Genomic DNA, 27,552 nt, shown 5'->3' on the forward strand with positions numbered 1-27,552 from the left:
AACAATCTCCCTCAGAAGAGAAATCAGAAAACTTCCTTGGTAAGATCAATGACCCTAATCATGCATTCTGGACTGCAGATATATATGTCAAAGGACATATCACCAACTTTAAACTAGACACTGGAGAAAGCATAACAGTTTTATCAAACAACGAACCTTGGTTATCAATACATTGCCTGCAACCAACAGACACTCAGTTACAGGGTCCAGGAGGGATTAAACTGAAAGTCAAGGGAAAGCTACAGGCAACACTCCAGTACAAGGGAAAACAGATATTGGAAACATTCTATGTTCCATAGAATCAAGTAGTTTCTCTTTTAAATAGAAGAGCTTGTATAGACTTTAATATTATCAGGAAAGTTTTTTTTTAATTCGTTCCTGGAATGTGGGTATTGCTGGCTAGGCCAACAATTATTGACAATCCCTTATTGCCCTTGAGAAGGTGGCAGTGAGCTGCCTTTTTTGATTTAGAGACACAGCACTGAAACAGGCCCTTCGGCCCACCGAGTCTGTGCCGACCATTAACCACCCATTTATACTAATCCTACACTAATCCCATATTCCTACCACATCCTCACCTGTCCCTATATTCCCCCATCACCTACCTATACTAGGGGCAATTGATATTGGCCCATTTACCTATCAACCTGCAAGTCTTTTGGCTGTGGGAGGAAACCGGAGCACCCGGAAGAAACCCACGCAGACACAGGGAGAACTTGCAAACTCCACATAGGCAGTACCCAGAATTGAACCCGGGTCACTGGAGCTGTGAGGCTGCGGTGCTAACCACTGCACCACTGTGCCACTGTAGTCCATGTTGGCTAGGTACACCTACAGTGCTGTTTGGAAGGGAGTTCCAGGATTTTGACCTGGCGAAAATAGAAGAAATTAAGCAGCAAGAATCCAGGAGTCACTTCCAAAAAGTCTTTCCAAAATAATTTACTGGTCTAGGAAGACATAAGACCGAATATGGCATTACTTTGCAGAACATTGCTAAACCTGTATGTCTTTTCATACCTTTTCATGCGGAGGGTGATACCGCACCCACTATTGAAGCAAGTTACTGAACCCTTAAGACAACTATTAAAGAAAGCTCAAGCATGTTGTTGGGATGCACATCAGGAGCAAGTATTTCAAACGATCAAGGAAATGCTGATTTCACCAGATATCTTAGCGCATTATAACCCTTTACTACTGACAACAATTGCAAGAGATGCCTCATCTACAGGGTTAGGGGCAGTCCTTTTTCAAGAACAGCCAGATGGATGTCATAGACTGATTCATTGTGCATTTTGAGCATTGTCTGAAACTGAGATGAGGTATGCTGTCATAGAGAAAGAAGCTCTCACAGTCACGTGGGCTTGTGAAAAGTTTTCAGATTATATCATTGGCTTAAAGGTTGACATAGAGACAGACCTCAAACCCTAGTTTCCTTATTTGATGAAAAGAACTCACTAGAATGCTTCCGAGAATCCATAGATTCCGGTTAAGGCTAATGGGATTCACGTATGGAATGGTATGCATACAGGGCAAGCTGCAAACGTCAGCAGATGCTTTGTCAGAGTTACTATTGACCATCCTACACAACAGGATGTTAACTTCATTAATGAGATTGAGTCATGTTCTCAGTTCACTGCATCACAATAGCCGCCAAGCTCAAAAAAGCTCCAAGAAATTCGTCATGCTCAGATGCAAGTTGAGGAATGCATCTGTATTTTCCGGTATTGCACACAAGGTTGAGCACAGCAGTATCCCAGTGGTATGGTGATGAAAATCTTCTTTGAGTACAGAAAGCACTTTACTATTTTGAATGATTTGCTGGTATATGCTGAGAGGCTGGTGATTCCGGCCTTACTCTGGGCAGCCATATTAGAATTAATAGACCAGGCCCACAAGGGTATCATGAAATACAGAGCTCAATCATCCATTTGGTGGCCAGGAATATCAAGAGATATATAAGAAATGATTTCTAATTGCCAGGTATGGCCATGCACAGACCAGACCAGAGGGAACCCCTTATCACAACCCATTTTCCAACCAGACCATGGGAACATCTGGGGATGGATCTATTCATGTTTAATGGAAAATCCGACCTGATTGTTATTGATTATTTTTCAAGGTGGATTTTTTTTAAATTCATTCATGGGATGTGGGCATCGCTGGCCAGGCCAACATTTATTGCCCATCCCTAATTGCCCTTGAGAAGGTGGCGGTGAGCTGCCCTGTTGAACCGCTGCAGTCCATGTGAGGTAGGTACCCACAGTGCTGTTAGGAAGGGAGTTCCAGGATTTTGACCCAGCGACAGTGAAAGAGCGGCGATATAGTTCCAAGTCAGGATGGTGTGTGACTTGGAGGGGAACTTGCAGGTGGTGGTGTTCCCATGTATTTGCTGCCCTTGTCCTTCTAGTTGGTAGAGGTCATGGGTTTGGAAGGTGCTGTCTAAGGAGCCTTGGTGCATTGCTGCAGTGCATCTTGTACATGGTACACACTGCTGCCACTGTTAGTCGTTGGTGGAGGGAGTGAATGTTTGTAGATGGGGTGCCAATCAAGCGGGCTGCTTTGTCCTGGATGGTGTCGAACTTCTTGAGTGTTGTTAGAGCTGTACCCATCCAGGCAAGTGGAGAGTATTCCATCACACTCCTCACTTGTGCCTTGTAGATGGTGGACAGGCTTTGGGGAGTCAGGAGCTAAATTACTCGCCGCAGGATTCCTAACCTCTGACCTGCTCTTGTTGCCACGATATTTATATGGCTACTCCAGTTCAGTTTCTGGTCAATGGTAGCCCCTAGGATGTTGATAGTGGGGGATTCAGTGATAGTAATGCCATTGAATGTCAAAGGGAGATGGTTAGATTCTCTCTTGTTGGAGATGGTCATTGCCTGGCACTTGTGTGGCGCGAATGTTACTTGCCACTTATCAGCCCAAGCCTGGATATTGTCCAGGTCTTGCTGCATTTCTACATGGACTGCTTCAGTATCTGAGGAGTTACGAATGGTGCTGAACATTGTGCAATCATCCGTAAACATCCCCACTTCTGACCTTATGATTAAAGGAAGGTCATTGATGAAGCAGCTGAAAATGGTTGGGGCTATGACACTACCCTGAAGAACTCCTGCAGTGATGTCCTGGAGCTCATCTGAGTGACCTCCAACAACCACAACCATCTTCCTTTGCGCTAGGTATGACTCCAGCCAGTGGAGGGTTCCCCCCACCCACCCCCCCACCCCCCGATTCCCATTGACCTCAGTTTTGCTTGGGCTCCTTGATGTCATACTTGGTCAACTGCTGCCTTGATGTCAAGGGCAGTCAGTCTCACCTCACCTCTTGAGTTCAGCTCTTTTGTCCATGTTTAAACCAAGGCTGTAATGAGGTCAGGAGCTGAGTGGCCCTGGAGTAACCCAAACTGAGTGTCACTGAGCAGGTTATTGCTAAGCAAGTGCCGCTTGATGGCACTGTTGATGACACTTTCCATCATTTTGCTGATGGAAGTCAAACGCTTGTACACAACAACAACTGAGACTGTCATTCGAACTTTACAGGAGATCTTTGCAACACATGGCACTCCTGACGAGATTGTTTCAGATAACAGTCCTCAATTTGCAAATGACTACTTACGCACTTTGCGGAAAACTGTGGATTTATACATCTTATAAGTTTCCCTACTATCCTCAATCCAATGGTGAAGCTGAAATGCAAGCAGAACTATCAAAGCAATGTTAAAGAAGAATGAAGATTTTCAAACAGCACTCCTAAACTATAGATCTACTCCATTGCTATGTGGATTTGCACTTTAGCACCATCAGAGAGGAAGCTTAAAACACAACTTCCCATCCTACCCAAAAAATTACTTCCAGGGCTAGAAGTCCAGGATTATCGTAGAGTTCAAGAGATAGAAAAGTCTAATCGAAAACCACCAGCTTCTAACTATAACAGGAGATAGTATACCAGAAACCTACCCAAGTTGATGGAAGGAAAAAGGGTATGGGTACGAGACTAAGGCAGTGAGGAAGTAATCGTCCAGAGAGATGAAAATCAACAGAGATCTTATTTAGTATATACTTCAGAAGATACTATAAGAAGAAACTATCTCTATTCATCAGAGATGTCAATCAGTCATACATTTGGATGAACCAGATGTTGATCCTGAAATTCAGAAAGCACCAGATACTACAAATCTCAATGAAGGCCATCGAAGAAGGGTAGCAAGGATAATCCAGGAAATTATAGGCCGGTGAGCCTTACGTCAGTGGTAGGGAAATTATTAGAGAGGATTCTTCAGGACAGGATTTACTCCCATTTGGAAACAAATGAACTGATTAGCGAGAGGCAGCATGGTTTTGTGAAGGGGAGGTCATGTCTCACTAACTTGATTGAGTTTTTTGAGGAAGTGACGAGGATGATTGATGAAGGAAGGGCAGTGGATGTTGTCTATATGGACTTCAGTAAAGTCTTTGACAAGGTCCCGCATAGCAGACTGGTACAAAAGGTGAAGTCACACGGGATCAGAAGTGAGTTGGCAAGATGGATACAGCACTGACTCGGTCATAGAAGACAGAGGGTAGCAGTGGAAGGGTAGCATTTCTGAATGGAGGGATGTGACTAGTGGTGTTCCGCAGGGATCAGTGCTGGGACCTTTGCTCTTTGTAGTATATATAAATGATTTGGAGGAAAATGTAGTTGGTCTGATTAGTAAGTTTGCGGACGACACAAAGGTTGGTGGAGTTGCGAATAGTAATGAGGATTGTCAGAGGATACAGCAGGATATAGATCGGTTGGAGACTTGGGCGGAGAAATGGCAGATGGAGTTTAATCAGGACAAATGTGAGGTAATGCATTTTGGAAGAGCTAATACAGGTGGGAAGTATTCAGTAAATGGCAAAACCCTTAGGAGTATTGACAGGCAGAGAGATCTGGGCTTACAGGTCCACAGGTCACTGAAAATGGCAACGCAGGTGGATAAGGTAGTCAAGAAGGCATACGGAATGCTTGCCTTCATCGGTCGGGGCATAGAGTATAAAAATTGGCAAGTCATGCTGCAGCTGTACAGAACCTTAGTTAGGCCACACTTAGAATATTGTGTGCAATTCTGGTCGACACACTACCAGAAGGACGTGGAGGCTTTGGAGAGGGTACTGAAGAGGTTTACCAGGATGTTGCTTGGTCTGGAGGGTATTAGCTATGAGGAGAGGTTGGATAAACTTGGATTGTTTTCACTGGAATGACGGAGGTGGAGGGGCGACATGATAGAGGTTTACAAAGTTATGAGTGGCATGGACAGAGTGGATAGTCAGAAGCTTTTTCCCAGGGTGGAAGAGTCAGTTACTAGGGGACATAGGTTTAAGGTGCGAAGGACAAAGTTTAGAGGGGATGTGCGAAGCAAGTTCTTTACACAGAGGGTGGTGAGTGCCTGGAACTTGCTGCCGGGGGAGGTGGTGGAAGCAGGTATGATAGCGACGTTTAAGAGGCATCTTGACAAATACATGAATCGGATGGGAATCGAGGGATACGGTCCCCGGAAGTGCAGAAGGTTTTAGTTTAGGCAGGCATCAAGATCGGCGCAGGCTTGGAGGGCTGAATGGCCTGTTCCTGTGCTGTACTGTTCTTTGTTCTTGAAGTCAAGAAACAATAGTTCAGAGAAAGTCTACTGATCTTCTGAATCTGACAAGAACACAATCAGGGAAAGTTGTGAAGCTTCCTGACAGATTGAATCTGTGATGTTGGACACCTGGGGGGGAGATTGGATAGTATGTAAATGTAAAAATGAATGTATATGAAATAACTAGACAAAGACTTGGGGGGAGATGTATCTGACATTCAACAAGGACAAATGCGGCACCTGAGATTGACCTTCTAGGTTACAAAGTGACAGTAGCTGGAGTAAAGCCTACTCCGCACATATCGATCCACCCAACACTCTCTGACCAGAAAGACACCAGCCAAACTTCTGATAGGTCGTAACATTTGCATGCATTGACCATTCTTAAGCCATCACTACCAGCTAAGGAGAATGTCAGAGTGAAAGCAGATGAAATCTCAAGGTGACATGGTAAAGCAAAAGCATACTTTGACAAATGTACAGGTGCAAGGGAACCACAATTTAAAGTTGGAGATTGGGTTTGAATCAAATGGCCAAATCGCAACCACAAACTTTCTTCATTAGTATCAGGTCCAAAGCAGATTAAACGGGTTGCTTGGTACTAATGCTTATCTGTTGGATGACAACATCAAGTGAAATGCGAGACATCTGATCGGGAGCAGACCAAGATATTTTGAGGATAGTGGTTATGAGGATACATTTCCTTTTCCTATGAGTAATGTTAATAATCCGCTTCATCAAGCTGATTACACAGATCCATAGCCTCAAATTCGTAAATCTAATCGCAGACCTCAGGGACTTTCCGATCTCAAACACGATTTCTGGAGAAAACTGATAAATTGAACACTAATAAATAACTTGGTGTATATATATATATGTTTGATGTATCGAATACTTTAATTAAAAATGATATCTTTAGTCAAAAGGGGGAAAAATGTAGTGTTTGATTGCTCTGGGTTTGATTATATTAGTCTGTACACTGATCAGTATTTACTTTGATTGTTTAAGCCTAGTTTTGAAACTGAAACTAAAAGAGATGGACTGGAATGTTCTGGAGAAACAGAAACTGTTCTGAGAAAGACATTGTACTGAAATCTTGTAAGTGCTGAGATAGTTTAAAGTACTGTAAATAAACCAGTTGGTGTCTTAATACAAGTGTTATATCTGTATTGTTCTGAGATAAATCAGATATATAAAATATCCAGCATACCGATGAAAACGCAACATCTGGAACATTCCAACATGGCTCCCATTGGAACCTAATCTACAATAGGTACAAGCACGAAGATCATGTATTACCTTTCTACCTGGAGAGGTGTGGGAGATTTCTGAGTGTCCTGCACCAGCCAGTTCAAACCAGTTATCCATACACCGACATCATCCTCATTGAATGCTGTAGAAAAAGAAAATCATATTGTTATAATGTGCTTTGAAAAGATTTCTTTTATTTAAAATTATTGTTGTGACTTGTGTTCATTAAAAATGAAAATTGAGGGCAGGTGAATGGAGCGCATTCCATTCCAGGCACCAAATGTCAGCAGCTATCATTCTCAGTCACACATAAGATAAGTTAGATGCAGAGGGAAGCTGCCTCTACACCACTGTAATTATGTGTTCCAGCCTCTGCCTGAGAGCAATTCTTACTGCACCAGTAGGGTATTTGTCCATTTCCTATGGTAGTCAACTTGTATCTAAAATTGTGAACTTAGTGTATTACATAAAGGATAACAGTTTTTTTTATATATTTGTAAAATGGGTGTTGCTGGCAAAGCCAGGATTTAATATCCATCTTTAGTTGTCCAAGTAGTTGTTTGATGCAACTGAGTGGCTTGCCAAAACATTTCAGGGGGGTAATAAATAATTCCCTACCCCAGAGGACTGTGGAAGCTCAATCATTGAGCATGTTCAAGACAGAAATCGATAGATATCTGCATACTAATGACATCAAGGGATGTGGGGAAAGCACGGGAAAGAGACGTTGAGGTGGATGATTAGCAATGATCTAATTGAATGGTACAGCAGGCTAAATGGCCTACTCCTGCTTCTATTTTCCTATGTTCATAACAAGGTTGATTACTCAAACTGAGTAAGAACAGCAGGATTCCTTCCCTGAGGGACATTTATGAACCAGTAGCTATTTACAATAATCCAACAAGTTAATGGATACTTTTACTGACACCTAGGGCTGGATTTTGAATGGGCCATGAGTCAGGATGCGATTTAAAAATCATGGTCCGAGAGGTCATCTCCACAACCCGACGTCTCCGGGACAGTCTGCAATTTCTAGTGGTGGGAGGGAAGGTGAAGACACTCACCTCCAACTAAGGGGCCATTAAGCTCCTTTAGGAGCTTGTTATTGGGGTGGGGGGACGTCCCAATTAGAATTTTCAAAGAGAAATCCGATGAGCCCGACACAGTCTGGTGCATGATAGTGCACAACTGTCAGGCTCACAGCAGACAAGATGTTAACTGTTGTTTGAAGAAGAAATGTTTTTGGCCCACAGGGATTTTGTGCCAGGCCCAGAATAGGACATTTTTTATTAAGGAACTGCTGCCTTACCTGTTCATTCTGATGTCCCTTTGAGGAACTGCCTGGTCTCCTCAGCAAAGTAGCAGTAGGCCATACCTTTGCTTCTGGCACCAGGCGGGTAGCTCCAGCCTCATTAAGACACTCGGCACCACTGATTGGGCGTCGAGCTCACCTCCTACCCAATTAGGGCAGAGACAACAGAGCGGAAATCATCCGGGCATCGGGTTCCCGCCCCTGTTTTGAAAATCCAGCCCTAGATTTTTATTTCCAGATTTTTAAAAAGTTAATTTGAATTCTTGTAGGCAAAGACACTGTGAAGAATCAACTGGCTGGTTTTGACCTGAACCACATAGCAATATCTATACAGATTTGTATGTTTTCTCACTTCTCCCACACAAAGACAACACAATTTTAAGAAGGTGGTTAACACAGTTTTGTTATAAATTGATTGGAAAAATTTAATATAAAAGAGATATAATGCAACTTACATTTATATAACACTTTTAACGTACTAAAATGTCTCAAGGTACTTCACAGGAGCTTAATCAAATAATTGACACAAAGCCAAAAAAAGAGACATTGAGGAAAGGTGACATGAGAAAGGCTTGGTGAAAGTGATTGGTTTTAAGGAATTCTTAAAGGGGGAGGGAGCGGTAAAGATGTGAAAAAGTCTACAGAGGAAAGTCCAGAACTCAGAGCTTAGTGAGCTGAAGGCATGCCACCAAGGGTGGGCGAAGGAAATAGGAAGTGCACAAGAGACCAGTGTTGGACGAACGCAGAGTTCCCAGATGGTTATAGGGGTAGAAATGGAGGGAATGATGCCTTGGAAGGATTCAATCGTGGCAATGAGAATTTTTAATATCAAAATGTTGGTGGACTGGGAACTAATGAAGGTCAGTGACCACAGGGATAATGATTGGTGCAGGTTCTTACAGTGTAAAGCAAGATGGGGCTCTGCTTTCATCACAGGTCTGTTAACATGCTGAGGGCAGACCCTTGTTCAGAACAGGGTATAGCTGTCCTAAGAATGTTCAGTGTTAAGATGGCTGAAATATTTTTTAAAAGTTGAAGAGTATGGCATTTACCAGCACAGTCACTCTTCATATCAATTTACTAATAATAAATTTGTAGAGTCCTGACAGTGAAACACTTATTGACATCATGCATATTGTGTCTTTGAACTTTCAAAAGGTGTTTGATAAACTACCACATGGTAGACTTGGTAGCAAAAGTAAAGAATATGAGATTAAAGAGACAGTGGCAGCATGGATACAACATTGCTTAAAGGACAGAAAGCAGAGAGTAGTAGTAAACAAGTATTTTCAGACTGGAGGGAGGTATACAGTGGTGTTCCTCAGGAGTTGATATTGGGACCTGACTACTCTTTTTGGTAAATATTAATGACATGGCCTTGGATAAACAGGGCATTATTTCAAAGTTTGCAGCTGATACGAAACTCAGAAATGTAGTAAACAATGAGGATAGTAACAGACATCAGGAGAGCATACATACTTGTAAAATGGGCAGACACATGGCAGATGAAATATAATGCAAAGCAATATGAGCGGGCAGCCAATCCAGTTCCCAGCTTGGGAAAGTCCCCAGATGTGGTAATGCATCGGGGAGCTGCCCAACACCCTCCTACCCCATTTTCCTAGCCCCCCTCCCCCAGCTCCAAACCCTAGGAAAATCCAACCCAAAGAGTTTGCAAAGGTGGCAGATGCAGTATAACATGGAGCAATGTGAAGTTATTCACTTTGGTAGGAATACTAGAAAAACAGAATATTTTTTAAAATACTGAGAAACTATTAAATGTTAACATTCAGAGGGGCTTGGGTGTCCACGTACATGAAACACAGAAGCTTAACATGCAAGTACAGCAAGCAATTAGAAAGACATTTATTGCAAGAGGGTTGGAACACGAGAGTGTGGAAATCATGCTGCAATTATACAGGGCTTTGGGGAGACCACACCTGTTCTGTCTCAATACCTAAGGAAGGATATACCTGCTTTAGAGGGTTCAGTAGATTGATTGCTGGGATGAGAGGGTTATCCTATGAGGAGATATTGATTAAAATGGGCCTGTCTTTTATGGAGCTTATAAGAATGAGAGGTAATTGCATTGAAACATGTAAGATTCTGAGAGGGCTTGACATGGTAGATGCCAAGGGGCTAGTTCTTTTGCCTGGAGACTCTAGAACTACGGGAACTAGAATGGAATTTTCTGCACTTAGTCACTACTGGAACAATGGGACCATATAGGAATTGGGAATCTGAATGGTGAAGTAATGGGCTTTGTCGAGGCTCTTTCCCAGAACCACGGCATTATAATCCCGCCGTTGGGTTCCCTGCCCAATCAGGGAGGGTGGGTGGGATGACATGTCCATTCTGTCAAAGGAAGGATTTCTAATTAAAGAGATAGCATTGGTTACAATGGCTGACAGGACTTGGATTTTTGAGGCGGCATTAACCACAGGAATAGAGAGGCTGCTGTCCGGGTCTCTCATTCCTACCTGGAGGTCCTGCTATGGGATCTGTGGGGCTGCAGTGAGGTGAGCTCTCCCAAGGATGGGACGAAGAGAACTGGTGCTCAGATGTTGAAAGAACTGATCCTTTGCCTGTAGACTTTGTTTTGGGGATCTCGCCTCCTTCCATCTGGATCTCAGTGCCCTTCTCTGCCCTGTGGAGGGGCATGCAGCTGAGGAGAAGGCAGCTTGTGCTGCTGCTGGTGTTGCTCCTGCTGCTGCTGGTGTTGTTGGCGGTGGTGTTGCTTCTGCTCTTTCCCCTCATCAGAGGTGCAAGATGCAGCTGCATAAGCTACTCCCATGCCCTGATGAAGGCTGGCAGTGGGGAAGTGCAGCTGAAGATGAGTGAAGAGCTAGAAAGGTGTAATGCCTTCCAATAAGTTGGCAATCACCTGTCAAACAGTGATAGCACTCTCTGAGAGAAGAAGTGCTTTGAACAGCAGTCTCTCAATGGTCTTGGCTGGAACGCTTCAGTGTTACTGATCAAAGCCTTCCCAGTTTGTCAGTTTCACTGAAACAGCTCTTTCCATTGTGCACTCGCCTCGGTGAACCTGGCGAGATGCTGATGGGTCAGCTTACAGGCTCGCTGGCTGGGAAATCCAGAAATGAGGATAAAAAAGTTCTTAATTGGCTTTTAATGACCTTAATTACTTACCTGATAGATCCAAGGGGGTTCTTCTTGCCTTCAATCCCACCCCGCAGAAACCCAGAAGAAGGCAGGATGATGTTGAGATCCCTATCTGACACCAATTTCTAGGGATATAACTCCCCCCCCACCCCCTGCATGCAAACCCACCTCCCCTTGCCTGGGAAAAATCCCCCCACAGTCTCAGTATAAGGGGTCAACCATTTAGGACTGAGATGAAGAGAAATTTCTTCACTTAAGGGATTATAAATCCTCTACCCCAGAGGGTGATAGTTGCACAGTTGTTGAATATATTCAAGGCTGAGATCGATAGATTTTTGAACTTCAAGGGAAGCAAGTGACATGGGGAAATGGAGTTAAGGTCAAAGATCTCCATGATTTTATTGAATGACAGAGCTGGCTCAAGGGGCCATATGGCCTACTCCTGCTCCTATTTCTTATGTTCTTATTCTTGCAATTTATTTCCTTCCCTAGTTTAATTGACTAGTATTTGGCTGCATTAAATGCTAATTGGTCCAGATCTTTATATTCTTTTATTCATGCTGGGAATGTGGATGGTTTAAGCAAGGCCAGGCTTCCCTGCCTATCTCTAGTTGCCCTTAAGTGGGTGGTGGTGAACCTTCTTTCAGAACTATGTGATAGTCCCACAGTTGTGTCAGCTAGGGAGTTCCCGGATTTTGACACAGCAACCACAGTGGAAAGACAATGTATGCCCAATTTGGGATGGCATGTGACTTGGGATGGCATGGGATCTTGGAAGTGGTCATGTCCCAGTGCACCTGCTGCCCTGTTTTTCAAGATGCTGGAGGTCTCATGTTTTGGAGGTGCTGTTCAAAAAGCCTTGGCAAGTTGCAGCACGGCATCCTGTAGTTATTACACACTGAATCCATGGTACGCAGGTTGTGGAGGGATTGGATGGTTAGGTGGCGGACGGGCTGCCGACCAAGCAATCAGACTGTTTTCTTCAGGATGGGGTCGAGCTTACTGAATGCTGCTGCAGCTGCACCCATCCAGGCAAGTGTAGAATATTGTTACGACCTAGTGAGAAAGGGGTCTAGGGTTCCCTCTCAGCCTTCACCGGGTCCTACTGTAACAGGGTATAATTTTTAACACACTGTGTTTTTAGCTCCCCCTGAGTGAATGCTTGTTCAATGCTTTCCAATTGTAAGGCAAAGAAACCAGCCAAACAGGTTTTCTTAGGTTTAAAGAAAAAAGGTTTGAACTTTGATAAACTTAAACTTTAATTCGGACAACGCCTATGGATATGCAACACGCCCATACTAGCATGCATATGCGATGCACATATGCAGATAGAGACAGAAAAGAGCAGAAGAAATAAAGTGGATAAGTTTGAGGCAATATCTGATGATGGTTTTGGTTACGGTTCTTGGAGCTCGTTGTAGAGTCCTTGATTGTAGGTAGATCTTGGTTTTCATTGGGGCCCAGTATTCTTCTTAAACCTTGTTCGATGTAGGAGACTTTTCTCTCTTGAGGCTTGTGAGAAAGTGATGGAAGCAGAAAGGAGAGGTCTTCTCAGTGCAGGAGCAAACAGTCTTGCTGAGTTCAAACTCTCTGTGGCTAGTTCAAAACACCCTGTACCAGCCAGTTAGTCATGTGACCAGCTGGTTTAACCAGTCCTGGGTTTTGTGGATTGTATCACCTTAACAGTCTCTGGAATGCTCTTCCTTACACCTTCAATGTCTGGTGATCAAAATCCATTGTGGGTTAAGTGGACCAGGGAATAACCCTTTGTCTCCACAATCACTGTCTGTTAGTATGCAAATGTCCTTTCAGTCAAGTGTCTGGTGATTTTTTAACAAGTCCTTTCTTTACTCCAGCAACCGTTTAAAATCAATGTTTATATGACAAAATTAATGTGCCTCATTCTTGGCAGGTGGTGGCTTGCATGACACCTCTACACCCAGTGCAATGAAATGCAATTTTTTAAAGAGAGCATTTCATTAAAAAGAGTTGAGAGAGAAAATATAAGATATGGGAAAAAGCAAGCATCTCTCTCATTCATTCATTCACAAATCCTAAAATTTATTACAGCCTGTCTTTTCTTGGTGCCAATGCTGCTTTAACCAGCCCTTTTTTGATATCCCAATAAACATGCAGTTCTTTGAGGAGGTTTTTCTTCAGTTTGCCCATTTCCATGACTGCCAAGGGTCTTTGTTCCTGTTTAGGGCTGGAAAAGGGGGAGCGTGTGGGGGGTAGGGTTAGATTTAATTTGCACTAAATTGGAATTTTTTTCCCAGGAGAGTCAGTAGTTGGCGGGTCTACCCTGAACTCTCTTTCAGTGCTTTGCTGAGTCGTGCAAAGGCTTTTGAGCTTAGGGGGATGGGTGGTTCTCTATTTTCTGACTGTGAGGGAGAATTCTTTGCTAATCTCCCCTTTGTCCTCTAGGACACTCCTGCCTGCAGGTATTTGTGCAGACTCTACCTCACTCGCCCGTGGCACTTCGACTGGGTGAGGCATCATGCTGATGGTTTCTCTGACCCCTAGAGGTCTTTCTTTGTCTCTGCAGGTTCCTGGAAATGCTGTTAGCAACTCAGGTGGGGTGCTTCTGGAGTCTGCATTTACGTAGGAGGATGTGGGGTCTAACGTTTCACATTTTTCGGGGTTGGCTGACCGGACAGTAGGGGTTTTCATCTGGAATTCTTCCCAGACGTCCTTTAACCTGCTCTCTTGGTCGCTTTTTCCCCTCCCCTTTCTAAATATTGTGCCTGCCTGCCCCCTTTTGTTCTCGGCAGGGGTCACTTACTGTTCACCCTGCTGGAAGTTTCTCCTAACAGGACTTAGGGGTGCTGGTTTCACTGTAGATTGGGGTATTCCCTCAACCTAGCACATGTGGCAACTCCTTCAGTACTCCATCACATCTTTATGAAGTTTTGGCCAGTCAAACTTCCGTCTAATGTGGGCTTTGGTCTTTTGCATACCGGCATGTACAGCCACTGTAGCCTCGTGGGCCGTTCTTAATATTTCTCTCCGGTACCTCTGCGGCACCACTAACTGGTGAACTACTGTCCACTCCTTGTTCTCAGGTCTGTGAGGAGAACTCCATTTCCTCATCAGTACCTCATTCTTTAAGTAGTAGCAATCAGGGACTCCCTCTGCTTCACTTTCAGACTGGGCAGCCTGTGCCAACTCTCGCAATATTGGGTCGGCTCATTGAGCCTCAGCTAGGGAAAACCCATTCAATTTATTCCCTGGGTCTCCTAACTTTCCAAAGAAGGTCTCCTGCCACTGCCCTGTCTCTCTGTCCTCCTGCGGTCTTTTTTCACTACTGGGGGGGCTACCATCTTCACCCCCACCAGATCATTACCTAGGAGCAGGTCAACCCCATCCACAAGCAAACTAGAGACAATCCCTATGGTCACCGGTCCCGAAACTAGGTCGCACTACAGGTGCACCCAGTGTAAAGGTACAGGCATACGCTGCCCTCCAGTACCATTCACCACCATTTTGGTGTTCACTGCACTCTCTGGGGGAAAGGTCAGGCCTTTTCCCAGTAAAAGGGATCTAGTGGCCCTGTGTCCCTGAGAATCACTATGGGCTTGTTTGGTCCACTTGAGGGGTATGGAGTTACTTTCTCTTCAGACACAAAACCCTGATAGCCTTCAGGATTCCTATCAAATTTTCCTGCAGTTGCAGTAGTAAGCTTTCTGGGTTCCACTTTTACTGCAGTTAAAGCCAAAGCTTGTTCTGCTGTGATTTCCATCATGTTCTCTTCTTCACTGAGCAGGTGTGCCCTGATTAACCCTACAGGTTTTCCCTTTAGTTTCCAGCAGTTAGCTCTTAAATGCCCTGCTTTATTACAATGGAAGCAGACAGGTCTCCAGGTCTCATTTCTTCTCCCCACACCTTCCTGTTTGGCTAGAGGAGGGCCCCCTGTGTCTCCTGCTTTTCTTTCTCTCCCAGGACTGCTTGGGCTCCTGTCACCTTCTCACACCTTGTCCCTTTTGGATTTGTGTGGGTGATTAGGAAAGCTATTTCCGTGGAAAACTGACTTATAAATTAAAGCAAACTCATGGGCTAGAACGGCCGCTTGCTGGGCTCTCTGGACATGCTGCTCCTCTATATAGGTCTTTATGGAGAGTGGGAGAGAGTGTTTAAATTCCTCTAACAGAATTACATCTCTGAGATTCTCATAGCTGAGCTGTACTTTAAGAGCCCTCAGTGGTCAAAAGCCAGCTGCTTGCTTCTTTCAAACTCTAGTTAAGTTTGATTATCTTGCTTCTTGAGGGTTCTAAACTTTTGGCGATAGGCTTCGGGTACTACTTTTTGTCAGTTCATAATTTGATTAACTCTCGTCTGGCTATAGAGAATAAACCTCATGGGTTTTTCCAATTAGCTTGCTTTGTAGTAAAAGAGACCAGGTCTCAGCTGGCCATTTTAGCTGCCTTGCCAGTTTCGCAAAGGACACAAAAATACTTCTACATCCTCCTCAATGATTCTTGGAATTAGTTGAGCTAATTTTAATAATTCTGTATCCAGCCTTGAATTATGCTCCTCCATATAGACCATGCTTTCACTGGGGTTACTTTGGCGCCCCCTAGTTAACCCAAGCCGCTTCAGCTTTCTTTCGTCGCATTCTTTCCAGGATGTTCTTTCTCTCTCTCTCTCTTCTCTCTCCTGTTCCTTCTCCCGTCTTTCTCTCTCTTCACATTCCTTCTGGAAGGCTCTTTCTTTCTCCCTTTCTTCAAATTCAAGTTTCCTTTGTTCCAATTGTATCTTTGCTAACCATAACCTTTCAGAGTCTACTTCTAACCCTGTTTCTGCTTCTTCAGATTCAAAGGAAAAATGGTTGGCCACTAGCCTTAAGAGTTCAGACTTCCTCGCCTTGCCACGTACAATGATCCCACACTGCTCAGCCATTTTCCCCAACTCTTCCATAGACAGTGCTTTTAGCTTATCCCAAGTTACTCCACCCTGGCTTGGGGAGCTATTAGCTTCAGTTGAAGACATGTTAGTATCCAAGCACACACAGTTACTAGAAAGCCTGTATTGAAATCTTGCTCTTTATCTGGATGATAGCCCCCAAATTTCTGTTATGACCATGTGAGAAAGGTCTAGGGTTCCCTTGCAGCCTTCACTTGGTCTTACCGTAACAGGGTTTATTTTGAAACACACTGTTTTTAGCTCCCCCTTGGTGAATCGTTGTTCAAGCTTTCCAATTATAAGGCAAAGAAACCAGCACAAATAGATTTTCTTAGGTTTAAAGAAGAAAGATGGAAATTTATTAAACTTAAGCTCTAATTTGGTTAGACGCCTATGGACGCCTACAGATACACGAAGCGCCCACACTCGCATGCATATGCGATACGTGCAAATAGAGACAGAAAAGAGCAGAAGAAAAAAATAAAGTGAAAAGCTTGAGGCAATATCTGAAGAGTTGTTGTTAAGGTTCTTCAAGCTCACTGTATAGTCCTTGATTGTAGGTAGTTCTTGTTATCCGTTGGGGCCCAGTATTCTTCTTAAACCTTGTTCACTATAGGAGACGTTTCTCTCTTGGGATTCATGTGTCCTCAATCTAGTCAGAGGCTAGGGAGAAAGCGATGGAAGCAGACAGGAGAGATCTTCTCAGTCCAGGAGCAAACAGACCCTCTCAGTTCAAACTGTTTGTACAATTCAGAAAAACCCAGGTTGCCAAGTCATGTGACTAACTGGTCTGACCACTTCTTGGATTGTATCACCTTAGCAGTCTCTGGAATGCTCCTCTTGCACACCTGGTGATCAAGGTCCATTGTGGGTTGAATGTGTCAGGGAATGATCCTTTGTCCTTCCAAGCACCGTCTGTTAATATGCAAATGGCTTTTCCAGCCATGGCTGATCTGTTTAACAAGTCCTTTCTTCATTCCAGTAACAGTTTAAAATCAATGTTCATGACAAAATTAATGTGCCTTATTCTTGGCAGGTGGGAGTCTAGCATGACAACACATTGAGCAAGATCCTGTAAGACATTTCTATTTCTCTTTGGCTAGCACCATGCAAATTTTAACTTCCAACTGAACCACTAGAACAGGCAAAACCTTGTCTCAATTTAATGTGAATTAAATCTGAAAAACACCAGCTTCAACAATGCAGGACTCCCTGACTGCGAAATTGTACTGGGCCCGGAAACGGGTGTGAGTATCGCAATGTGTAATTACCCATTGCTTCCGATGCAGTCTACATGCAAACTGCGTACTATCTGCTGATTTGCATGATAGCCACATGCAGCCAGCACTAAACATGCTACTGAGTGGCTGCTCACCTCAGCAGGTGGCCCAAGTTTGTGCGACACTAGCACCACTTGACACCAGCCTGCACTACTGAAAGCCAACCTGCACCTCTTGATAGGGAGGTGCAGTCTGGCCACAGCAGCTGCTGGAACTGGTTGTAGAAGAGAGTGTGAGCATGAAGAACACTGAATTATAGTGCAACAGGGCATAGGGCGTGTTCCAAGGTGCTCTGAAACTGTGCTGGATGCCTTGGTGGAGGAGGTGGACAGGAGGAGAGATGTCTTCTATCCATAGAGGGGAAGAAAGTCCTCCAGGCAAATTCTGCAAAGGCAGTGGGAGCAGATACCTCTGGTGGCCAATGGCAGGAGTGTAGCCCCCAAGGACCTGATTGCCACAGGAAGTTCAATGACCTCACACAAATGGTCAAGGTCAATGGATTCATCTTCAAGTGCCGAGTCAAACCAACTGCACCACTAACCTCATAAACAAGGGGCTGAATTTTCCTCATGGAAGCAGGAAACAGGAGACAAGATTGTTTTTGTGTTTCAGATCCGCCTCCTGTGGGAATTTGATTAAAGTCAAGATTTTCACGTGGGTGAGCCCTTAATTGGGATAGAGTCAGGTTCCAAATCTAATTGCAGATGGCAGCAGGATCTCAAAGCTGAAGCGCCAATCAGAGGCCTTCCAGCTCGAGAGGTACTGGCCGCAGTACAAGGTAAGTAATGGGTAGGGCACTTCAACAAGAAGGCGCCCTCTCAGCCACTTGTTGAAAACTTTAAAATTAAAAAACACAAAAAGCGGCCAGGCCACCACTGTGGGGGGCAATGGGGATGGGGGTGGGAGCCCCTCCACAGGGTTCCCTTTGGCTGGCAGCCCTAAACAGGCAGGCAGGGAGGACCACAGGACTGCCAGGAACCCTGGCACCTCAGCCTGCCACTGGGTGCCTGCCTGCAGGCAGATGATTTCTGCCACCTACCCATTGTGTCGGAAATCTGGAGGTTGAATGGAAAATCCCAGTCGGCCTCCTTAAACCCCACTCAACAAGGCTCCTAATGAGCCTAATTGCCTGCCAGCCCCTTGGGGACAGGGTGGCCTTCATGGTCCCTGAATCCACATCAACCAAAATAACAGACATCAGGGATGGGGTCAGAAAGCAGGCACAGCGGCTGGCCTCGTAATTTTTGGCCCTCCTCCGTCTCTGCTCCCAACGTCGCCAGGGCCTGAAAATCCAGCCCAAGGCGTCAGCAGTAGCTCAGTTGGTGGCACTCTCCCCTCTGTGTAAGAAGGATTTAACTCCACTCCAGGACTTGAGCAAAATAATCTCAGCTGACACTCCAGTGCAGTGAAGGAATGCTGCGCTTTCAGAGAAGTCAGGCTGAATTTTATTCAGACGCTGCGCTTCACGGTGGTGCCCTTTAAACTTGGTGGGGTGCCTGCATTCAGCGGCCGCCGCAGAGTCCACGAGATATTTCGCACGGGGGCTCATTAACATCACTGCACCGAGCCGCCCCCCCCCCCCCCCCTCCAACCCCCATATTACGTGGGGACAGGCGGGACATCCGGCGCTGTGAAGAACCCTTTGACAGTTGTGTAGCAGGTGCTGGGGCCCTATTTTAAGCACCTCAGCACTTGATTCTTGACAGCTGTCAAAGAATACTTACCTGACTGCTGAAGAGTGAGGCTGCTGTCAATCTGGCAGCAAAGCAGAATGTGCTGCAGAAATCCAGCAGGTCAGGCAGCATCTGTGGAGAGAGAAGCAGAGTTAACTTGTCCAAGTTCACAGACCTGAAAGTGATCTCTTGCTTCTCTCTCCACAGATGCTGCCTGACCTGCTGAGTTTCCCCAGCACTTTCCGCTTTGCTGCCACATACTTACCCTGTTGTCTCCCAGTGTCCTGTGAAGTTGCGATACTCTTCTTCCACTCAAGTGTTACATTGCTTCTTGTAGGCCTGCCCCACCCGGGTGAATAATTTTAATTTTGCACATTCCAGGAAATGAGACTTAAAATGTACCATAAAACGGAAATACACAACTGAAATAAAACCATAATTGAAGAATATTTACATTCTATGGGCTTCTAATCATCTGACTGTGAAAAGCCAGAGACTAATGCATTTGGAATCTGTATTCATTTCTCTGCCAACTATTATGTGAAAATACATGTAACTGCAATTAAACGATCTTTGTTAAAAAAAAGGAAAATATGTTCATATTCTAGCTGCATTGCCAACTAGAAATATCACACCAATAACTATGATCAGCTGCTGCAGAAGCAAAGTGTTCGTGAATAAGGGTCAATGTGTAATAGTTGAAAAATCATGACAAAGGCACAGATTTCCTCACTAGTCCTGCATTGGTTTTCAAACATGTACAGGACAAACCTTGCAGCCAGAAGTTAGAGCTGTTACACGGTGGAATCACCTTTCCATTTAAAGGAGCACACCAAAAGCCGAGGATGGCAGAGGGGTGCTCCAAGGTGGCCCCACAGTGCAACGAAGCCTTCCTGCTCACTCTCCTCTAGGCTGTGCAGGCAAGGCGGGAGGTCCCTTTCACCAGCAACGGTAGGAAGAGGTCCTCCCGCCTGAACAAGTCTGGCTGGAGATGGCAGAGAAGGTGAGTAGCCGTGGGGCTATCCGGCGTCAAAGGGTCCAATGCCAGAAGGAGTGAACGAGCACTGCCCCAACCTACCAGGGCCCTCTATGCCTTGTGCGCAAGGGTAGGAGCACCAAAGTCATCCACAGCCAAAGGGCAATCAGATCAGCAGCCTTTCTCCAGTCAGGCTGCTAGCGCAGAGGTTGCACCGCGAAGGGACACTCGCAAGCGTTTACAAAGAATACACTAACACCAATGGGAATGCACGGGTGTCACAGCAATGTAAATAATCATTGCACTAAATCTTATTCACCAACACGTGTCCTGTTTTCCTGTGTGCATGACCTGTGCTAGCATGTACTGCCAATGTCGCATCCCTTGCTCCGTTGGCCCTCCAGAAATGTGAATGTATGCAATCGACTCATTGCCATGCCACCATATCTCATGAGCCTCTCAACGGATGCAGTGACATGGAAACTGGCTCAGTCAGCTGCTGGCTCTAATGGTTTACACTGACATGCAGCAGATGTGGACTTTTCCACAGCAGGTGAGCGAGGCCGATGTGTGGCTTCCAGAGCTCATGTCGGCTCATATGGAGCAGAGAGCCTTTGTCTGCTCAGGTACTGCCATAGATCCCTGCTAACCCTGCGTGCAGAGCCTGGGTTGCATCTGCCCTCCCATGCACCTTCCTGTTATAGGTCCTCATTGTCCTCATAGACCGAGGATGAATGCAGTTGACGTCTCTCCTCGTAATTCCAGGTACCCCCTATTGAGTGTGTATTTGTGCAGACCACCATGAGGAGGAAAGAAAGGTCATGCTCTTTTTGGCCCATTGTACAGGATACCACCCTATCTATCCAGGCATCGGGAGCGCATTTAGAACATGCAGATCGCCTACTCAATGGCAGATCTTTCAGCTCAGTGGCTGGTGTTTTGTCTCTCCTCTGCAGCAGTGATGGGGTCTCTCACTGGTGTCGGGAGCCATGTCTGCAAGGGATAGTCCTTGTCTCCAAGAGGACATCCCTCCATCTGAGCCAGTTCAGTGAACAGCAGTGACAGCTGGGACTGGCGCAAGATCCAGGTGTCATGGCAGCTGCCTGAGAAGCGGTCACAGATTTACATGAAGCATCTCTGGTGATGAAATACCAGCTGCACTTAGATTGAGAGGATTCCTTTAATTGCAATGTCTGCAGGTGGTAGCCTGGCGGGATGCCTGATGGTCACATGGGTGCAGTCTATGGACCCTGAGAACTATGGTTCTTCAGCAATGGTGCCAAGACTGATGCCCCACTTGGCCTGGCTGTGAGGGTCCGGAAGCGGACATACTCACTGGCCCTCCGATGCAATGCAATGGTGCCTCCCTCATGCAGCGGTATACTGTTGACTGTGTGACCCCACAAAGGTCTCGGTGGGCCCCTGAAATGCTGCATAGGCATCAAGCTTAAGAGCTGCTGCCACTATGAGGACCGTAGGCATAGGATGTCGACCGAAGTCCATGCAGGTCATCGTCAAGCAGGGCAGTGAGACGTGTCACCGCGATCTCTACATCCGCAATCGCCTCTGAAACTGGTGCTCTCACATCTGATGGCATGTCATGTGGAGCCTGTAGATGCACAGCAATCATAATGTCGAGCTCCCCATGGGGGCTGCAGCTCACAACTGGGGGCCTCTAATTGGACCGCACTTGCCTGTTGATCTTGCCTCCGGTGCATACGGATCCTCAGGAGAAGCGGATCGCATGCTGTAGGATGAGCAAGACCCATTTCCATGTGATAAATGAAGTTGTATCCTTCATTAATTCAAAGGTTCCTAACAGGCCAGGGATTGGTATTGACGGGTACATCAAGTGCTAACATGGATCAACTATATGGCGGGGCATGGCACTGAGTGAGGCACAGCATGACCACCATCAAGATCCCACCATCCTTATAACCTTAACGCTCCTCCCCTTTCTAGCACCCTCACCAAACACTGGGTGACTAGAGTGCTGTTTCTCCTGCACAAACACAAACAAATGCAGAGGGTATACCATTTACGAAGGGAGGGTACACAGTACCTCCCTTCCAGTATGCAGAGTGAGACCCCTGAATATCCCCCTCTCCCTCCTCCATTCCAGTATGCAGAGTGGGAGCCCTGAAAACGGAACTTACCTTCCATCGCAAAACCTTCTGCCTCCGATGACCCGCCGGCTTTTCTAATGGTGAACGGGATGGCATGTGACGGCTGCCCGTTCAAAGTAAGATCAGGAAGTGTGCAGGAGAAGCAGTGGGCTGCATAATCTGCAGAGGTAAGTACCGTTTTACATATTCGAATTGGGGCGTCACCGCCGTGTGGTGGAGGGGCTGCACAGAGGACCCCCTGCCACCGGTATTTTGTGGTGGGCCCTTCTCGACGTCGTGGGTTGAGGTGGGCCTCTCCCCGCAGAATTTTACTGGCCCCCATGCCGTGACCCGCGGCATCGAGGGGCCAGTAAAATTCAGTCGGTCATCTTTCAGATAAGACCCTAAACCAAGGCTCCGTCTGCCCTCTCAGGTGGTCATAAAAGATGCCATGACACTGTTTCAAAGAAGAGCAGGGGAGTTATCCCCGATATCCTGGTCAATATTTATGCCTCGATCATCGCAAAAAAACAGATTATCTGGTCATTATCACATTGCTGTTTGTGGGAGGTTGCTGGGCACAAATTGGCTTCCGTGTCTCCTACATTACAAGTTCTTCAAAAATACTCAATTGGCTGTAAAGCGCTTTGGGACATTTTGAAAGGTGCTATATAAATTCAAATCTTTCTTTCACTGCTCAATGCACCACTTCCTTTAACTTACCTGCCAACAATCTCTAACAACCACGACTCACACATAATATTCATCGCTTCACTTCATCCTCACATATTTAGCACTGCTGCAAACCTCACACCCACATTGCCAGCTATTCAACTGTGACACCCACATCAACTAAACACATTCTGCCATACACACTGACACACTTCCCTCTCTTACAAGACACAGTGTTGCATTACTGGAGGCTGCGGCACCTAACCAGCGGGGGACAGACACAGCCGCCTGTTCTTAATCCCCATGGAGGGATAGTGCTCACATTGGAATGGTCATAAGTGAAGCCAGTGATGGGGCTGAAATCATGGAAGATGCTCATAGGTATGCTCATATCTAATCTTCCTTCTCACATCCATTTGCCCTTCACCCACATTCTCTTCTGATTTACAAGCTACAGATGTTGTAAACATGCACTTCTTGCTTTCCCTTCTCCCCCTCACTATGACCCTATCTTTGTGCCTTTCTCCTTTCAGATACCCAAGAATTGCAACCTGGCCAGGCAGTGGTGGAAGAGAAATAGATGGAGGAGCAGGAAGGCTGTGATGAAGAATAAACACTGTCACTTGCTCTCACACTCACAGCCACCTGCTCAGATACTAACACTGCATGTACTTTAGTGGATCGCTTAAAGGTGGCATCTACACATGGTGAAACACCGGGCATGAGCGGCCTGCAGCCCAGAGAACAAGGATAACTCAGGTGCCTGTTCACCAGGGGGCAAGATAACACACAATTTCTGTTGCAGAGGATGCGGATGAGGACTTCAATGGGCTGACTTCCAGAAGAAGGCAGATACATATACACAAATGAAATGCTCGGTGCATTGGCAGACCTGCCAGAAAGCCTGAGGTCAATGCCAAGGAGCATGGAGGAGTCCAGCAACAACTTAGCACAGGGCTTTGTGCGGTGCTTGGACCCTATCCTCTCTAAGTGGAAGAGGTGCCCAACTCTATAGAAACCTTGCAGAACCACCCATAATGCAGTGTCTGATGGCCAATGTCTCAGCTCCCATTGCAACACAAGCAAAAGCCACCCAATGTCTGGGTGCTGCAGTAGAAGCTCAGACTGAAGTCAAGCAAGCTCAGCTTGCTACCTCTAAGGCTCAGATTGCTGCCATCATATCTGCAGCTACCATTGTTCAAAGAGACTTGCAAGGTCTCACAGTAGTCCAGCAACCTGTCTTCCAACACATTGCAAGGATTGTTGAGGTGCTGCAACAGGGGAGTGGCTATGGCAACTTAGGTACCTGCCTGTGCTAAAGGTTTCAACTTCTTGCAAGGTCATTGCCGAGGGAGTTTTACTTTGCATCTAACTTATGCTGTACTTGATCTGAGACTGCTCGATAGGACAAAGTTGAAGGACCGTTAATCTGCACATAACCTGGACTATACCTGATTTGGAGTGCTACGTGCTGATAGTGAATACCAGAATTGGGTTTCCATTTTCCAATACTAGCATCTCTCTACTTGATCAGCACAAAAAGTTTATAATAATTTACCTGAAAGACTCAGTGTTTTCAGCCTGAATTCCATTCCATACAGAATGACCAAGCACAGACTAGGATCCAGTTTCCGTGCATCATCTGGGTAACGTTCAAAATCTCTCGAGTTCTTCCCAGGCCGAATTTCTTTAATTTCCCGAATGTCAACTATACGAAAAGAAAAAAGAAAAAATCTCAGAATTAAATGAATAAAAGTAACAATACTGTATCTGCATGACCTTTCTGTCAACATTTTCAATTATAAATTTCCATGCTCAAATTTATAATGCAAATAGGTGATATAAAACTTGTAAGTTTGTAATTGGAGGTGCTGCAGTGCACGCATTTGTAACAGGATGTCATTATAGCTCCAAAGGGACCTTACCTCCGTGACACCCTGGCCCACTCCTTCAACATCCCCGATACCTCGTCCCCTTCCCATGGCACCATGCAATCGCGGGAGGCGTAATACCTCCTCTCTCCTCGCCACCCAAGGCCCCAAATACTCCTTGCAGGTGAAGCAGCAACTTACTTGTACTCCTTTCAATTTAGTATACTGTATTCACTGCTCACAATGCAGTCGCTTCTACATTGGAGAGACCAAACACAGATTGGGTCACTGCTTTGCGGAACACCTCCGCTCAGTCTACAAGCATGACCCGAGCTTCAGATTGCTTACCATTTTAATTCACCACCCTGCTTTCATACCCACATTTCTGTCCTTAGCCTGCTGCAGTGTTCCAGTGAAGCTCAATGCAAGCTCAAGGAACAGCACCTCATCTTCAGGTTAGGCATTCTACAGCCTTCTGGACTCAACACTGAGTTCAACAATTCAGAGTGTGACTGCCATTTTAAATTTTTATTTTATTTATTTATTTTTTTAACGATGTGCCTGTCTTAAACTTGTTTTTCATGCTTTTGCTTTTGGACAGAGCTGTTCATTATTCCGCCACTAACAGTCTTTCTAATGCTACTAATGCTTTGTTTTTAATTGTTTCATTTAATCTCTCCTAGCCTCTGCCCTATTACTTTTGTTCTTCTTCCCCCTCCCCCCTTTCACTTGCTCAAAGCCTATTACATCTATAATCTTTGCTAGTTCTGATGAAAGGTCATAGATATGAAATGTTAACTCTCTTCCTCTCTCCACAGATCCTGCCAGACCTGCTGAGTATTTCCAGCACTTTCTATTTTTATTTCAGATTTCTAGCATCCGCAGTATTTTGCTTTTAATATTATGTAATTATAGCACGACAGGTTTACATGGATAATTTTCATTATAATTATGGACTTAGGAAATAATAGGAATATAAAAATAAAAACATAATGTATGCCTTTATAATAGGGACTGAATTAGTCTGCACACCAGATCCAATGGCTCTCCTACCCACTAACCCCACTTCACTTGAATATATAGTTAGTCTTCACTTCCTGAGTGCAATGCCACAGGAGATCAATATTAAAATATTGAAGTTCTGACATGTGTGTGACTTTCTGTCTACGAAACCTTACTTCCTGATGGCATTTTTTTAGAGTTTTTGGTCAACTTCTTTCCATTATATATTCCTATGTATGTATTTATAAGTTAAACTTGTCACAGAGAATTATCTCTTCCTGTGAACAATTGCACTATAATGTCTCAGATGTCCATTTCCCAGCTCTACAGACTTTGGGCGCTAACTAATTCTACTTCTCTGCTTCCACAATTGCAATAACTTTTGGTTTTTAGCTATACGTAATATGAAATCAAAGTATTAGCTAAAATTAATGGAAGGTATCACTTAAAAATACAAAAATAAAAACAAAATACAGTTTGAAATATACCTATGGCTCCCGGTTCAATTATTCATCCACTTCACTTGAAAATTACACTTTTTATTTACTACCACAAATTGTTCAAAATAGTTTTTCCCATCCATTATTTTTATCAGTAACTGAAATTTCTAATGTCCAAAAAATTAAAGTTAAACAAGACTTAATATTACCAACTGTTTGGACAAAGCAGATGTGAAGAAAATGTTTTTACTTGTGGGAGAATCCAAAACTAGGGGCCACAAATACTTTATATATAAAACATACATAGTTACTAATAAATCCAATAGGGAAATAAGGAGAAAGTTCTTTATTCAGAGTGTGGTTAAAATGTGGAAATCACTACTAAAGGAACTGGTTGAGGCAAATAGCTTAGATGCTTTCAAAAGGAATCTGGATGAGTAGACAAGAGAAAATGGAATAGAAAGGATATATTGAAAGGCTGAGATGAGATAGATGGAACGTGAGGAGAGTCATGTGGACTATAAACACCAGCATAGACTAGGTGGGCCAAAAGGCTGTTTCTGTGCTGTATGTGCTATGTAATTCGATGGAAATAAAAACTGTTTAAAAATTACATATTTTGCAATAACACGATTAAATTTATCCATTGGGCTGAATTTTACCAGAACGGTGGCAAGCTTCAAAGATGGCGGGGCGCATGCACGGGATTTACTCCATGGAGGCACCGCAATATTAAACGTGGCGTCTTATTTACATGGCTGGGGCGGACACCCCCACTACGCAGGTGCTGGTGCCATTTTTAAAGGGCTTCAAGCCCTTCCACTTCATTAAAATTTTTAAAGTGATAGCCAATATTAATTAAAAGCGAAAAAAGCATAAAAGCCTCCAGACCCTCTCCCACTGCCCCCAATGACTAAACAAATTATTACTTGCCCTCTCCACCCCTAAAAAACTTACTTTGCAATCCCCACCTTCCTCCCCAAAGTTTGAACTTTGAACTTTACCCTTTCCCACCAACCCCTAGACCAATCAAAAATGTTTGACACCGCTCCCCCCTCCCGCCCTGAAAACCGAACCTCTTCCCCCTCCCCACAAGTGTCCCACCATACTTCACTGGTCCTGCATCGGACGGCACGAGAATGCCGGCCACCGACTGTAATATGGGAGCGGGACAGCGGCGCAACGAGGTAAGTAATTATTCGTCCATAGCATCCATTACAATATTTATATTACTGCCCCATTGCTGAGCGATGGGGGGTTTGGGGGGGCTGGTGGCGGCTGCCATGAGGCCTCGCCACCACCAGTAATATGGGGCAGGCCCTTCCTGGCGTCGAAGCCCGTGGCAGGCCTCTTTG

The 27,552-nt window shown here is 45.0% G+C and overlaps 1 protein-coding gene across 2 annotated transcripts in view; it reads right to left on the reverse strand.

Moving 5' to 3' along the window:
• LOC137369829 (1-phosphatidylinositol 4,5-bisphosphate phosphodiesterase gamma-1-like) overlaps nucleotides 1-27,552 on the reverse strand; it is a 205,868-nt gene that overhangs the window by 94,485 nt on the left and 83,831 nt on the right. For both annotated transcript variants that reach the window (XM_068031407.1, XM_068031406.1), the window contains exons 2-3: nucleotides 24,443-24,592; nucleotides 6,896-6,989 (exon numbers count right to left, since the gene is read on the reverse strand). In XM_068031407.1, the coding sequence (XP_067887508.1) occupies nucleotides 6,896-6,989; nucleotides 24,443-24,592 (244 nt within the window). The remainder of the gene's footprint in view (nucleotides 1-6,895; nucleotides 6,990-24,442; nucleotides 24,593-27,552) is intronic.

The sequence above is a fragment of the Heterodontus francisci genome, chromosome 5 (genome assembly GCF_036365525.1).
Source record: "Heterodontus francisci isolate sHetFra1 chromosome 5, sHetFra1.hap1, whole genome shotgun sequence".
Taxonomy (NCBI): Eukaryota; Metazoa; Chordata; class Chondrichthyes; order Heterodontiformes; family Heterodontidae; genus Heterodontus; species Heterodontus francisci.